At 37.2% G+C, this 15,652-nt stretch overlaps 1 protein-coding gene across 26 annotated transcripts in view; it reads left to right on the forward strand.

Annotated features, from left to right (window-relative positions):
- IRF2 (interferon regulatory factor 2) overlaps nt 1–15,652 on the forward strand; it is a 141,740-nt gene that overhangs the window by 41,214 nt on the left and 84,874 nt on the right. For 8 of the 26 annotated variants that reach the window (XM_069096165.1, XM_069096347.1, XM_069096154.1 and 5 more), the window contains one exon: nt 3,920–4,052. The exons of 17 other annotated variants lie outside the window; for them this stretch is intronic. In XM_069096165.1, the coding sequence (XP_068952266.1) occupies nt 4,038–4,052 (15 nt within the window). In that variant the 5' untranslated portion in view covers nt 3,920–4,037. One more of the 26 variants, XM_069096281.1, reaches the window with a different exon arrangement.

Below are 15,652 nucleotides of genomic sequence, written 5' to 3' on the forward strand. Positions count from 1 at the left end.
AAAACTACCTGTTCATATGCTTTGACCATTTATCATTTGAGGAATGACTTGTATTCTCATAAATTTGACTCAATTCTCTATGTATTTGAGAAATGAGGTCTTTATCAGAGAAACTTGCTGTAAAAAATTTTTTTTCATAACTATGCTTACTGTGTATTTCCCTCCACCCTATTTTCCCCTTGTTTATTCTTATTTCTTTCTTCTTTACCCCATCCCTTCTCAAAAGTGTTTTTCTTCTACTACTTCCCCCAATCTGCCTTCCCTTCTATCACCTGCCACCCCTCCTTTTTTATTATTCCTTTCCCCTCCTACTTCTCTTTAGGGAAAAATAGTTTCTTACATCCAAATGAGTGTTTATATTATACCCTCTTTGAGCCAGTTCCAATGAGAGTAACATTGAAGTGTTGTCCACCACTCCCTCATCTCCCCCTCCACTGTAAAAGGTTTCTTGCCTCTTTTATATGAGTTAATTTGCCCCATTTTGCCTCTCCCTTCCCCCTTCTTCTAGTATATCTCTCTTCCTTACCCCTTAATTTTATTTTTTTATATGTTATACCATCACAGTCAACTCACAATTGCCAATCTATTTATGTACACATGTTCTAACTACCCTAATAATGATAAAGTTCTTAGGAATTATAAGTATTATCTTCCCACATAGGAATAGAAACAGTTTAACGTTATTCAATCCCTTGTGATTTCTCTTTCTGTTTACCTTTTTATGCTTCTTTTAAGTCTTGTAGTTGAAAGTCATATTTTTTGTTTAACTCTAATCTTTTTATCAGATATGCTTGAAGTCCTCTATTTTATTTAATGTCTATTTTTTCCCCTGAAGGGAACTCAGTTTTGCTGGGTAGGTGATTCTTGGTTGTAATCCTAGCTCTTTTGCCCTCTGGAATATCATATTCCTAGTCCCCTGATCCTTTAATGTAGAAGCTCTTAAATCTTGTGTTATACTGACTTTGGCTTCATGATACTTGAATTGTTTCTTTCTGGGTGCTTCTAATCTTATCTTCTTGACCTGGGAGCCCTGGAATTTGGCTATTCCTCATCACAGTGGTAACTTCCTATCGCCAGGTTCTTTGTTGTTGTTGCTGGCTCATTTTCTAGCCAGTTTCTTGACTTTTAACTTTATATTAAAGTTGAGTTCTGCTCCAGGAGTGGAGGGGACATTGTCCCAAAGTTTAGGTTTTTTTGTGCTGCTGATCTCAGAACTAGTTCTGGGGACCTGTACATTTTCAGTTTTTGCAAGGTGGTATGATCTAAGGATAGATGTGATCACTGATCTCCTGGCCTGTGCTCTGGTCTGAGAGAGACTACAATTACTTTTTTCTGTCTTGGAACTATTATCAGCGTCCCTGCTCCCCTACGGCTGTAAGCACTAGTGTGCTATTTCTTTTCCTTGCCCTGGGACTGTGATCTGTAACCTTGTATGGGTGATGCAACAGTGTCCTGCACCCAATGCCAGTCAAAGGTCTCCATCTGACCAGTTGTCTAGCTCTGTAACCCTCTGTGGGCTGAGAGATCCAGAAGTTGCTGCTGATTCAGAGCCTCTAAGGCCTTCTGTTGGCTTACTAAGGGTGGGTCCTGAGCTGGACTGCACCACATTTTCACCCCAGTGAGACAGACCTTTCCTGCCAACCCTCTAAGTTGTTTTGGACTGGAAATTGCTTCACCCTATCTTTTTTTTGGTTCTACAACTCCAGAAGTCATTTTGAAATATTATTTCAAAGTTGTTTGGAGGGGAATTTGGGAGAGCTCAAGTGAGTTCCTTCCTTTACTCCACCATTTTGGCTCTCCCCTTGGCCATTCTTTATAATCCCAGCTTAGCCCTTCTCCAGTGTCCTCTCTTTTGAGTTGTACCTGATCTTGTGACCAGTTTTCATTCAAACTCATTGAGGAGTGTGATGCTTCTACTTCTGTTTCTTGGTCAGGAACCTCTTAATTCTGAATGTCTTCTGAAAGGACATGATGATGAGATGATAACCAATCTTTCACCATGATGGTTGGGTGGGTGTAAAAAAATACATCTGCACTTTCTAACAGTCTCCTAAGCATTGTGATTTATTTTTCTTGTTAGTGATCATACTTTTCTTTATTCTGAACTCTAAGATCACAGAAATCTAGAATTAGGAGCTTAGCAGTCAACCGATCCAGTTCTTTCTTTTTGCAGTTAGGGAAACCGAGTTTTATAGAGGATAAAGGAATTGACCCAACAGCAACCATGACTTGATTTTGACTTCTGACCCTCTTTTCTTTCTACTACATTGTCTGCTTTCTAGAAAATCAAGAGTAAATACATAATCATGATCAGTTTTCCCTTGTTTTGCTGCCCTTTTGATAAAAAATAGCCTGTCTATTTCTTCAACAGATAGTACAAGGCAAATAAAGTGAATGAAAGGGAGGGCCAAAGCAGAGAGGTGTGAAATTGAGGATTTGGGAAAAGGAAGTAGCAGGTACCTTCCAACTCCAAGGCTGCATCTTAGATGGAGTTAGTGATCAGTGGGAGGGGGTGGAGGGGGAAGAATCAGACAGGCCCCAATAATTCCTGATTTGTAGTGGTAATAACAATAATAACATTGTAATAATATTTACAATAAATCTATATTTATTATGACAACATCAATAGCTAGCATGTACACAATGCTTGGTTTGAAGCTTTATATATGTTAATTTGTTTACTCTGGTTGCAAACACAAGACATACCTGCCTTCCAGAACCTTAGATGCTATCAGGAGAAATAAACATAAATATATATACAGAGATAGACAAAATAAGACCAGGGCTCAGGGAAAAGAGTATGAATGGTGATATGTCACAGTTACCCCATTAGGCTTCTGGTTACCATTTGGAAATTGTCGAGACTTAGTACATATTTTCTAAAAAAATAGTTGAAGGGAGTTCTGCTGGCAGGGGAAATAAGAATTATGCAACCCTTTGTCTTGGACTCTTTTTCTTAAGTTATTTCTGTGCCTTCAGCAAGTTACCATCCAGGTGGTTACTGCGCCCTGTGGAAGGCAATGTAAATCATAGTTGTTTTTTTTCTTTCTCAGAACAAAATTATTTTAACCCAAAATAGTAATAATGGGTGTTTTAGGGCTGTAGGATGAAAATTTCTTTCTAAAATAAGCCTGTCAAAGAGACCAAAGTATCACTTTCTGTTCCTTTTTTTTCCTTCTCTCTGTTAAAATCATGGTTAAAAGCTATCATTCAGTGCGTTAATTTTCAGTCTTACTATGGTTCTGAAAAAGTTGTTCTGTTAATTATGTCACGATGAGGGAAACTAGATTTTAATCAGAATATTGAAATAGAATAAAGTCCACAGGATGTACTTTCTTGTCCATTTGTCCAGGATTTCTCCATTTTCTTTCTTTACAGAGCAGTTATTAAAGTGACAATTTGGATAGCATCTCTCATCAGATGGTCACATTTATTGGCTAATTTTGAAGTGTATAGCACTTGATTAAACATTGGGTAGATGGTTGATATCAGAGTCAGGAGGGGCTCACAACTAGATTTAAATAAAATATTTTAGATATATTAATATTTCTGGACTTCTACCTGTCCTCTCCCCCCCCCCCCACATTTTCTTTGAATACATTTTCCTCTTTCATATTGCCATCATTTCTTCCTTTGAGGAAGCAGATGAATCAATTCATAACCAGGTATTTACTGTATATGTCTACTCTGTGGTGGTGAGGATACAAAATTAAAAATTAAACAATCCTTGAAGGAGGACATTCCATTCTATGGATAAGTGCATCAGGAAGGAAACTCCCATTGGTTCTAAATTCAGTGCTCTCAAGGGTCTGTTATTCACTCATTTTGGAAGAGGTAAAAATGAGTATAGAATGACCGGTAGCTATTTAATAACATGATTGGAGGATAGCTCACTTCTTGTCAAAACCTTTGGTTTCAGATATGGACCCATTGATATCAAGCAGCAACCCTAATAAGTCCAGACTTGTCACAGGACATTTCTAATCTTGACCACAGTGAGACCAAGTCAACTTGATCTGGATGGCTGCACAGCTGGTATGAAGAAAGCTCAGGTGTGGACCTGGGACCTGCTTTCAGATGACTGCCTAGAGCTACCCTTCCACCCTACCACTGTCAAACAACCCACTGACGTGTCCTCAAATCCTGTGGTTTCTCTGGAACTAGGTCTTGAGCCTAGTGAGTTTAATTGGGTGGCTGTTTATAAGTTAATATAATGTAATGTGCCATAATATAACATGATATGATATAATACAATGTAATCTAATAAAATACAATATAGCACAATCCAATATAATGTAATATAACAATCTTATATAATATGATGTAATATATAGTAAATAGATCTAATTGCTACATTCTACTGTCTGTTAAATATAATGCCTGGCTTTCTACTTTTCTGAAGTTGAGTTTTACAACTCTTGAAACTTTGAGGGGAGAATTTCAGCTTAACATTAAATAACAGTAATTTGCTATTGTTCAGTCAGTTTTAGTCTTGTCTGACTCTTTGTGACCCCATTTGAGGTTTTCTTGGTGAAGATAATGGAATAGTTTGCCATTTCTTTCTCTTAATAATAACTCATTAATGATCTCCAAATATAAATCATACCAAAAAATAGAATCTGAAAAACAATCCTACAGTTAAACCATATTAAAAATAATTAAACTTTTTCTTAATATTTCCTTTAATTCATTGTATAGTAGAAGGAGCACTGCATTAGGGGTCAGAGTACCTGGGTTCAAATCTTAGCTCTGCCCCTTTCTATTTTGGGCAGAGTTATCTTTCTATCTGAAGTGAGAGGGTTTGTCTTAGAAGAAATCCCTTTGAGTTTCGAGATTTAGGAAGCATTATGATTCTCAGCTGTTTATGTCATTACTATCCTTGATAAGCAGTGATTGTAAGAATTAAATGAATCTAAGAGAGAGATTATAGAAATCACTTAAGTTTTGATGTGCCAGATTTTGGATAAAAGTGTCACCTATACTCAAAATAGTCCAGTTATATAAATAGCACTTAATGTTAACAAAACACTTTGTTGACATTAATTCATTTGCTCTCTAACATAATCCTTTGAGTCCTCTTATTATTGAGGATAATGAGGCTAATAAACTTGCTTAAACTCACATCATGGAAATGGTTGTTGATCTGTACCCCCAACTCAGGTCTTCTGCTCCCTAGCCCAGGACTCTTTCCATCCAACATATGGTGTATGTTGGCATATGGTACAGAGGATAGAGTATTGAGCCTGAAAGCGGGAAGACTTGAGCTCAAATCTGACCTCACTTACTAGCTTTGTGACCTTGAGAAAGTCACTTAACCTTTGTCTGCCTTAGTTTCCTAAACTGTAAAAAAGGTAATAACAACAGCGCCTATGTCCCAGAGTTGTGAGGATCAATTCAAATAATATTCATAAAATGCTTAGTATAGTCCTTGGTACATGGTTGACATTTAATAAATGCTCATCCCCTTCTTTCCCCACTTCTGTAAAATGGGGATAATAATAGTGCCTCCCAGGATGGTCGTGGGGATCAAATGAGATAATATTTGCAAAAGCACTTAGCACAGTGCCAGGCACATACTTAAAATATGCTGATTACCTCCTCCTCTTACCCATTACTTAAGGACTAGGTCCTCCATTGGGTGTAAAGAAGCTAGTTTCAGGAGGGGATGGAGCCCATGTAGTGGTTGGACTTGGAGGAGACAGATTTCACTCATTCTTAACTGATGGAAAAGATAATTCTTCCGTGAGAAACTCCCTGAATGTGGGGCATGTACTATTAATACTAGACATTTTTCCTTGAGGAAGGGTGTGGTTAAATGGCTGATCAGTTAGTTGTCCGTGGAACCTCTCTGGTGTCAATTCAGAAAGTTTGTGCAAACAAGGTTTCTTAGAAGTCTTTCTAAAAATCTATACGCTCCATGTGAAAAAGACTCAAATGGGGTAATAATAAATATGCAACTTTTGCGGTTATGGTTCTGAATGTTTTCTTCCCTCCCATTTCTTCATCTTCCTTATCTTTGCCAGTAGCTTTTTTAGACTGCCTATCTTGTATATTCACATTGAGCTTGGGATTCACCAAAACTGCTTGTTCTTTCTCACATGAACTGTGGAGTAGCCACACCTCCACATCCCATACCCGTGTATTTGACTTGTTGAATCCAGTTCTAGGACTTCAGATTTGTCTCTATTAAATTTCATCTTTTTAGATTTTGCCTGTTCTTGAGCTTGTTAAAATATGCTTTCTGCTTTCAGTGAAGAATGAAAGGCCTTTATCGGGGCTGTGAATTGATCTAACTGTTCTGGAAGACAATTTAAAATTATTCTAAAAAAAGTCACTAAACTATACATAACCTTTGACCCAGCAATGCCACTATTAGGCATCGATTCCAAAGAGGTGAAAGGACAGAAGTAAAGGTCCCATATTACACAACAATATTTATAGCAGCACTTTTTTTGGGATTACCTTGGGACTGGAAGAGAAGTGAGTACCCTTGGAATTTAACTGAACAGATTGGGGTATATGAATGTAATGCAGTGTTATTACCCTCCAGATTGGTTTATCTGAAGTCCAAGAAACTTGGGAAAACTTATATGAACTGATTCAGGGAACTAAGTGAATAGAACTAAAATGACCAAAATAATGTAAAGTATTTTCAATTTCAAATGGGACCTATTAGGTTTATTTTACAAATAGATACTTATTTTTGTTTTTATATCACCTACTTTTCCCACTGTACTTATGATAAAGAAATGTGAGATGTGCCCAGTAGCTCAAAAGAATCATGAGCAGTATCCATTTAGAGATATCTCTACTCCAAATGTTTGTATGAACTAATTGTGCCTGAGCTGTGGTAGAGACTTCTGAGCTTGGATTGGTCTGGTCAGTCACACTCGGCCACACTGTACCTTTATCCCGACAAAGTGATGACATTTTGGTCCCCTTCACAGAGGAAGAGAAACAACCATCACAAAGAAAAGAAAGTGAATTAAAAAAAACAACAATACTAATCAATATATTGACATTTTCCTACTTTATTCTAAAGCCTTTCAATACAATGACCAGATGTGATTTTAGAGGACCAGTGGTAAAGTGTGATTCCCATCTCCCTTCACCAAGGAAATGGACTATCAGTGTAGAATAGGACATTTTCAGACATGGCTGGTGTGCTGATTTTTGTTTTGTCTTTTTTTGCTTGATTTTGCATATTTATTACAAAGGAAGGTTCTGTTAGGGGCAGAAAAGTCTTTAAAAAGTTATATATATATATATATTTTTAAAGAGCATCAATAAAAAGAAAAAAAGGAAAAAAGAAGTCTGCTATATTTTTGCTTCTCTCACTGCAAAAGCATCATTAGGAGGAAATGCTTATTAAGGGAAAAGTTGTGCCTTTCTTTCTCCCCATCTACCTTATGGAAAGAATACTTGAAAAATATGCTACGTGCTTGGGTGCATCTGTCTTAGAATTTGTATTCTGTTCTCTCTGGTCTTGCTGAATTGCAGAATCTAATACCATCAGGTCCTAAGAGCTGTTTCTAACACATTTATAATTTCTGCTGTCTTATGGCTCATAGTATAAAATTTGGGTATGGAAGAGACATTAGAGTTCATCTGGTACAAGCTTTTTATTGTACATATGAGGAAACTGAGGTTCAGTGTAAAGTTACCCATATAGTAAAGAGAGCTAGGATTTGAACCTTGGTCCTTTGACTCCATCTACATCCAATGTTCTTTCTTCTATTTACCCTCTGCCTCAACTGTGATCATAATGGGATTAGAGATTTAAGAATAAATACTTTATTTTTATTTTTTTGCTTTTTGGAGGGCAATTGCAGTTAAGTGACTTGCCCAAAGTCACATGGCTAGTAAATATGTCAAATGTCTGAGGCCAGATTTGAACTTACATCCTCCTGACTCCAAGGCTGGTGCTCTAAAGAGTAAATACTTTTAAAGAGACAGTTTTGGGGGCAGCTAGATGGCTCAGTGGATAGAGCACCAGCCCTGGATTCAGGAGGACCTGAGTTTAAATTTGGCATCAGACTCTTGATGCTTACAAGCTGTGTGACCTTGGGTAAGTCACTTAACACTGATTACCTTACTAGAAAAAAAAGACAACTTGCTTTTTTACTTCTTGCCTTATTAGAATTCAACAAATTCTAATAAATTTCTTATTGAATTCTAATAAAATTCAATAAAATTCCTTTCTGGGAATGGGGGAAAGATGTTGAGAAATTCATTGGATTGTAGGATTTAGAGTTGGAAGGTTACTTTGAGATCATCTAGGTTACCTCCTTTATTTTATAGGTGGGGAAGCTGAGGTCATAGAATTTAAATGGTATACCCAGAATGGCTTCAACATCAGTAGTGGAACTGGGATTTGGATTCAAGTCCTCTGATGCTACCTACTAGACTATGTATAATTTAGACCCTTAAAAATGTATGCCTTTTTTCCATAGGACATGTCAATTACTGAAGCTTAAAAAAAGTCCACTCAATTTTCAATCACACATTTTGTGGAGTTTTATCTTTCCAATTCACGCATTATACTCTTCTTACTCATTCGTAGTTGAGTGTTTTTACTCTTGTTGTTATTTTATTTTGTATCAGGAGAATAAAATAATAATCAAGAGAGGTGGCAACATGGTGCTTGAACCATTTTTGCTTTTTTACAATCTGCCATAACTTAATAACACTGTGTTATAATATATAATACTATATATTATAATAATATAATTATATATACTTTATATTATATATTACAATAACACCAAAAAGCTTCATTAAGTGGCACTCATAATAAAATTGAAATGTTCAAGAGACTCATGCCTAACTTCTCTTTAGTAGCTAAATCCTTAACGTGGCACTCAAGGTCTGGCTCCAATATATCTTTCTAGACTAAGAGTGCTGTTGTATCCCTTCCAGCGGTTGTTTTTGTTGTTTGTCCTTTGTTCTTGAAGAGGACCATGACATCAGGGAGGTGATGCCGCGAGATGCAGGTGAATTAGATTTAAGTGAGAGAGGGCTGTGCAAAGTCACCAGCGGGTCCAAGGGCAGGATATAGGTCAGGAAGACTGGAGATGGCCTTGGATGCAGTGGGAAACCTTGGCCTTTTTAAGCTAAGGTCCTTCTGAGTTTGTCTGAGGCAACACCCATTCAGTGATTAAGGCTTGATAAGAAATGAGGCAGAGAATGGCCTCTTTACCTAGTCAAAAAAAAAAAATCAATCTGGGAGGGAAAGACCCTCCACTCTGAGCCAGTCAGGGCCCAAACAGTGACCAAGTGGGGCTTGGCCAGGGACCAATTATTGGCCCATCCATGAAAACCAAAATGATTTGGCTTTAAGTCCAGGTCCTTAAGGGGGAAAAAAAAAAGGTTGCAGAGATCAAAATGTACATTCCTTTGGGGAGAGCCCCTGAAGGTAATGGTACAATACCCTATGTGGTTGTTGTTATTTATTGGTCCTTTCTTCTTGAACCAGGACCATCTCTCCCAATATATGAGAGATATAGAGACAGAGACAAAGAATTAACAGCTAGGGGTTTCAAGAAAGACTTTGATACAAACTAATACTTAAACTGGATCTTGAACAAAGCTAAAGGTTTCAGGAAGTAGAAAAGATCAGGGAGTGGGGGCGAGGGAAGACTATCTGTAGGAAGGTATGAATACAGAAGGTGGAATGCTTAGTCTAGCTAAGGCTAGTAGGCCAGTGTGGCTCTAGCATACTTGTGAAATGTGCTAGGAAAGACCAGTTGGATCCAAATTGTTGAAGGCTTAGAATTCCAGGCTGAGAAGCTTTGTATTTTCGAGGAGTTCTGTATTTTTTCCTACAGCAGTAGGGAAACCCTGAAGCTTTTTAAGCAGGGTAATGATACAATCAATGATGCAATACTTTAGGAGCATTACTTTGGCCACTATCTGGAGGATGGGTTAAGAGAAGAAGGAGGGACCAAAAGGTTGCTGTTGCAATGGGCCAGGCTAGATTTGATGACTTTATATTGTGATAGTGACCAAATGAATGGAGCATAGGGCATCATCTCTCTTGTGCCTCCTCAATTTTTCTTAGACTAGAACTGGAAAGAAACTTGAGGCAGGAGACCAATTAGGAAGTTCTTACAGTAGTATAGGGAAGAGGCCATCTTCACCGCAACAGGAGTGGGGGTCTTATGAGTAGGGTATCTTCAGTAGGGTGACCTGATCTCCCGCCTCACACTTTCAGTTACTGTTTGCATTTCCTTCTTCAGTAGACACTCCTTCCCCTACCCCATACAAACATAAGTATATAAGTAGTACTAAGTGAATAAGGACGGGCGAGCCAAAAGCATAGGAAAATGGCCTGTGTTCTCTTTGCAGAATTTTTTTTTCTTTCAGCTGGTCTTAGGCTCTTTTTTTTTTTTCTTTTTGTCCTCGAATGAGATCTCTAATTTAATTCGTATTAGGAACACTCCATTTAGTGTTTGTTGTGTGATCGTAAGGGCAAGGGCTGCTTCATATACCATGGAGATTCTAATCTTTGCTTTTTACACTCTGCATCTCTTAATTCGGCTTAAGACTTTACTAGGGATTTTGTCTACTGTGATGCAGTATCCATCCATCTGAAATTTTCTGGGGTAGCTCTGACTTTGATTCAGCTTAGTCAACATTTCTATGGTATTTTTCACAAGATTTATGCTTTCCTCTGAACAACAGCAATGCGAAGTATAAAGTGTATTAACCCTGTTTTACAAATGAAAAAAAAACACACCCCAAAACCAAAAACTGAGGCTGAGACTGGTGCTTGATTCACCCATGGTCTGCCCATGATCCCAAAGCCAGTGAGGGTTCTAGCTGAGTCGGGATTCAAACCCAGGTCTCTCTCTCTCTCTTTTTTTTTTTTAGCAATCGGGGTTAAGTAACTTGCTCAAGGTTACACGGCCAGGTGTTTCTGGGTGGGTGCTAAGTGTCTGAGCCCGGGATTCGATCTCCAGGTCGTTCTGACACTGGAGCCGGTGCTCTTACTCGCTGTGCTACCTGGCCGCCCCCAAACCCAGGTCTCTTAACTACAAATCCCCAGATCTTTCCAATACACCTGACTGGCATCCTTATCACCTGAAGTAACCTCTCACAGTGTTGGAAGAGGGGACCTTTAGCTGCCGGGTAAGGATTGTTCTTCTTTTGTCAACATTAGTTTAGCGTTGAAAACTTAGGACAGACTGTTTGCAGTAGGAATTGTCCTGAATTGTAATGCTCCCTAGCTGGGAATGTGTTTGTTTTCTTTAATAGGACACTAAGGCCGTGTGATTTCCTCTTTGTGGCCTAATTCAAGTTCTCTCATTTACTTTCTCTTGTATCCCTACTAGACACCCCTCCCCCCACCCCCACCCTATGGGTTACTTAGGTACATAAGTAGTACTGAGTGAGTCAGGGTAGAGAAGCCAAAAGTATAGACAAAATGGCCTGTTTTATCTTGGCGGTATTTTTTTCTTTCAACTTGTCTTAGGTTCTTTCCGTTTTTCTTTTTTTCCCCTCCTTGAATGGCATCTCTGATTTAATTTGTATTGGGAACACTCCATTTATACAGAAAGGCCCTGGCTATGCTATTTAGTCCTTAGGGGCACTGGTCTCACATTCATTGTGTGTCAGACAGGAGATGTGAGCCCAGGTGTTCTGTTCTCCAAAGCCAACTCTTGCTCCTATATCCTGGATGCCTCTTCTAGGTTCTTTATAATCTTAATAAGAACTTACATTTCTATAACACTTTTTAAGGTTCACCGAGCACCTTCCTCAAAATATCTTTTGAGGAAAGTAACGTGATTCCCCTTATTTTATAGATAAAAAAAAAAGAGGTTTAGAAGCATTAAGTGATTTGATTTGCCCATGATCACACAGCTAGTCTTAGAAGCAGGCCAGTAATCCAGGTCTCCAGCGTTTTCTCTGTTATAACACAGGACCTTTCTTGCGTAAGGAGACAACTGTCTGAACAAGTTTGGAAACCATTTGTATGTTCCAGCATTAATTGAGAATCCCTAATGGCCTGTGTAGGAGGGTTCTATTTCTCAGAGAATTTCTATTTTTATACATAAGTGCCAAGAGTTGGATCTTTTCTGCAATCACTTAGACATCTGTAATAGTACTTTAATATTTCAAAAGATTGGTGATCTCACTGTACAGTGGTTAGTACAGCACCTGGCATACAGTAGGTACTTACCAAATGTTTGTTTCCTTTCCTTCCTCTTCTACAATGATAGAGAAGTCTTGATTGTCAAATCACATTGTTCTATTTGTATTTCTACTCTTATTAATGATTTGGCACATTCTTTCAAATAGTTTATAATCCTTTTGAGAATGATTTGATCACATCCTTTGACTGCTTTTGGTATTGTGTATTTCTTTTGGTTGTCTTGGATGTCAAACACTTATTAGTGATATTTGATTATAAAGACACCCCCCCCCCAAAAAAAAAGTTAACCACTTCCTTTTTTTTCCTTAAATGCATTAATTTTGCTTGTGCAAAAACTTCTCAACTTCATGTAATTTCAAATTTATCCATTCAGCTCTTCCTTATTGGCGAAGAATTCATTCCTTATCCAATCTGCAAAAGGTGTCTGGCTTATTTTCTGTTTTTTTATGGTATGATGTTTATTAATCAGATTATTATCCACTTTGAATTTATTGTGGAATATTATATACAATATGGTCCTAAGCTAATTTCTTGTCAGTTTTTCTAGTTTTTATCAAGAAGGAAATTCTTGTCCAGGTAATTTATAATTTTGGATTTATTGAACATTGAGTTATTGAGTTAAATATTTCTTTTGGCTAATCTCTTTCATTGATCTACTTTTCATTTTTCACAAGTGCCAAATTGTTTTGATTATTGCTGCATTATAATATAGGTTTATGTCTGGAAGTTCTATTTCCTCGATTGTACTTTTATTCATTGTTTTCTGTGATATTCTAGATCTTTTTGACCTCTAAAAGGCTTTTTGGCTTTTTAAAAATTCTTTTATCTAGCACTATATAATAATCGCCTTCATAGTTTGGTTAATATAGCATTAAATATATAAATAAAATATTCTGGTGTTGTTATTTTTATTATATGGTCATATATAAGGTCATATATATGGTTAATATATTATATTGTCATGAACCATTCATGAACACTGAATATTTCTCTGGCATTTTAAGTTGTTTTTTATTTTTTTTTTTAAGAATCATTTTTAATTGTATCTAAATAGATTTTTGAATGTGCTTTCATAGATTGATTTTCAAATACTTTGTGTAATTAGTAACTATCATTTTGAATGGAACTTCCTGTACAATTATTGATGCTTACATTTTGTTATTATTATATATAAACAATGTTGATTTTGTGTATTTATTTTTTAGTCTGCAAATTTGCTGAAACTATTGTCTCATTTAGTTTCTTTGCTGATCACCTACATTTTTCTAAGTATGTCATCACATAATCAGCAAAACGGATAGTTCTCTTTGCCTATATTGATACATTTAATTTTTTCTCTTGTCTTTTTATTGCTAGCATTTCTAGAACTATTAAATGACAGTAGGGAAAGGAGACATCCTTGCGTACTTTATCATGGCATTCAGTTTCAGTCTTCTTTATTATTATTTTTTTTGCTGTGATTTATGTTTCCTTTGTTATACTTATTTTATATATTCTTTTCTTGGTTCAGTTTACTTCATTTTGCATCAGTTCATATGTTTTCCATGCTTCTCTGTCCTCATCATGTCTCCTGGCATAGTGATCTTCCATTGCATTCATATACTGCATCTTGCTTAGCAATTCCCTTATTAGTGGGTAACTACTTTGTCTCTAGCCTTTTGCTACAAAAAGAGCTGTTTTAAATATTTTGGTGTATATAAGGCCTTTCTTTTTTATTGTTGGCCTCTTTGGGCAGTGTAATCTGGCTCAAAGGGTATGGGATGTTTTCATTACCTTCTTATCACAATTCCAAATTGCTTTCCAGAATGGTTGGATCAGTTCATGGATTGGAAGATTTCAGGAGAATTTTTTCTCATGATGACCCAACTCAAAAACACACGGATCAACTTTTTTTTTTTTAATAAAGCAATCGGGATTAAGTAACTTGCTTAAGGTTACACGGCCAGTTATTTCTGGGTGTGGTGCTAAGTATCTGAGCCTGGATTTGATCCCCAGGTCATCCCGACACTGGAGCCAGTGATCTTACTCTCTGAGCCACCTGGCCACCCTTCACTCAATCAACTTTTACACATGCATGCATATTTTTCCACAAACCATGTGGTGATGTGCAATTGTCAAACTCTAGAAGAGAATTGAGACACACTGTCCAACTAACCAGTACTGCCTAAAATAGTACTCCACTCAAGAGTAATCCTGGCACATGGTTAAGCAGACCCTAATGTGTTGGGGACTAAAAATAGCTTATATCCTCATCCTAGAATATCAAACACAAGATGGTTCTGAGAAGGCCAGAAGGGTGCATTGGGGAAGAGGAAAATTCTCAGAAACCAAGATTCTTTTCCTGACTTTGCTACTAACTTAGGTGATGCTGGTCTAGTCATTTTATTTATTTATTTTAATTTTATTTTTTGCTTTTTGGAGGAGGAGGGCAGGGCAATTGGGGTTAAGTGACTTGCCCGAGGTCACACGCCTACTAAGTGTTAAGTGTCTGAGGCCAGATTTGAACTGAGGTCCTCCTGACTCCAGGGCCAGTGCTCTGTTCACTGTACTACGTAGCCTCTCCTGGTCTAGTCATTTTTACCCCTCTGTGTTTCAGTTTGCTCATCTGTAAAATGGGGAAGTGAGGCCAGACAACCTGACTTTGAGTTCCCTCTCTCAAGTATTTATTCCTTGTGTGACTATGTCACTTCACCTTTCTCATATTCAGTTTGCTCATCCATTTAATGGGGTTAATATTATTTCCACTTTATTATTATCATTATTTCCACAGATTTGTTGTGAAGAAAATGTTTTGTCAAGTATAATCCAGAATGGTTTTAAATGATCTCTAAGGGTTCTTCCCATTGGAACATTCTCTGGTTCTAAGGTTGCAGAGAGACACTCATAATGCCTACCTTTAATTTCTTTTTTTTAGAGAAAAATGTGGTTATTTTGAAATGGAAAGGGAATTCTGATGTATGCTATAGGCCTTCAGAAGAATAGGTCTTTCCAGAGGTATGAGTGGGATAATATTTGAGAGCTATTTTCCCTTTTTTTTCTTTAGTCTTATAAAGATTTTTTCCCACTTTGTCTAATAATATGAAGAGGAAACAGTGTGGTACACTAAAAAGAATACTGGTTCTGGAATCAAGGGACCGGAGTTCAAATCCCACCTCTCATATGTATTATTACATGTGTAACTTTGGGCAAGTTGCTTCCTCTTTGGGTTTCCTACACTGTGAAATGAGGGTGACTTCGAAGGTCTTTTCTGTCTTTAAATCTGTGATCCTGAGCATAATGATTTGACTGAAAAAATGACAGTATCTTTATAAACAGTAATCTTTCAGCTGTATCTGAAATGTGCTTTTAAGTTCTTAGAATACATAATATTCACAGCCACAGTTAATATTTAATGGTGCATAGATTTGTTGATGGAGCTATTTTCATTCTTGCTCTAGGGGACGCTAAATGATACATATGACATTAATATAATGCTAGCTTCACAAGTCAGGAAAATCG

This window comes from Petaurus breviceps, unplaced genomic scaffold (assembly GCF_028583685.1).
Source record: "Petaurus breviceps papuanus isolate PSGF00001 unplaced genomic scaffold, PetGlider_PUasm1.0 126, whole genome shotgun sequence".
NCBI classification, from domain to species: domain Eukaryota; kingdom Metazoa; phylum Chordata; class Mammalia; order Diprotodontia; family Petauridae; genus Petaurus; species Petaurus breviceps.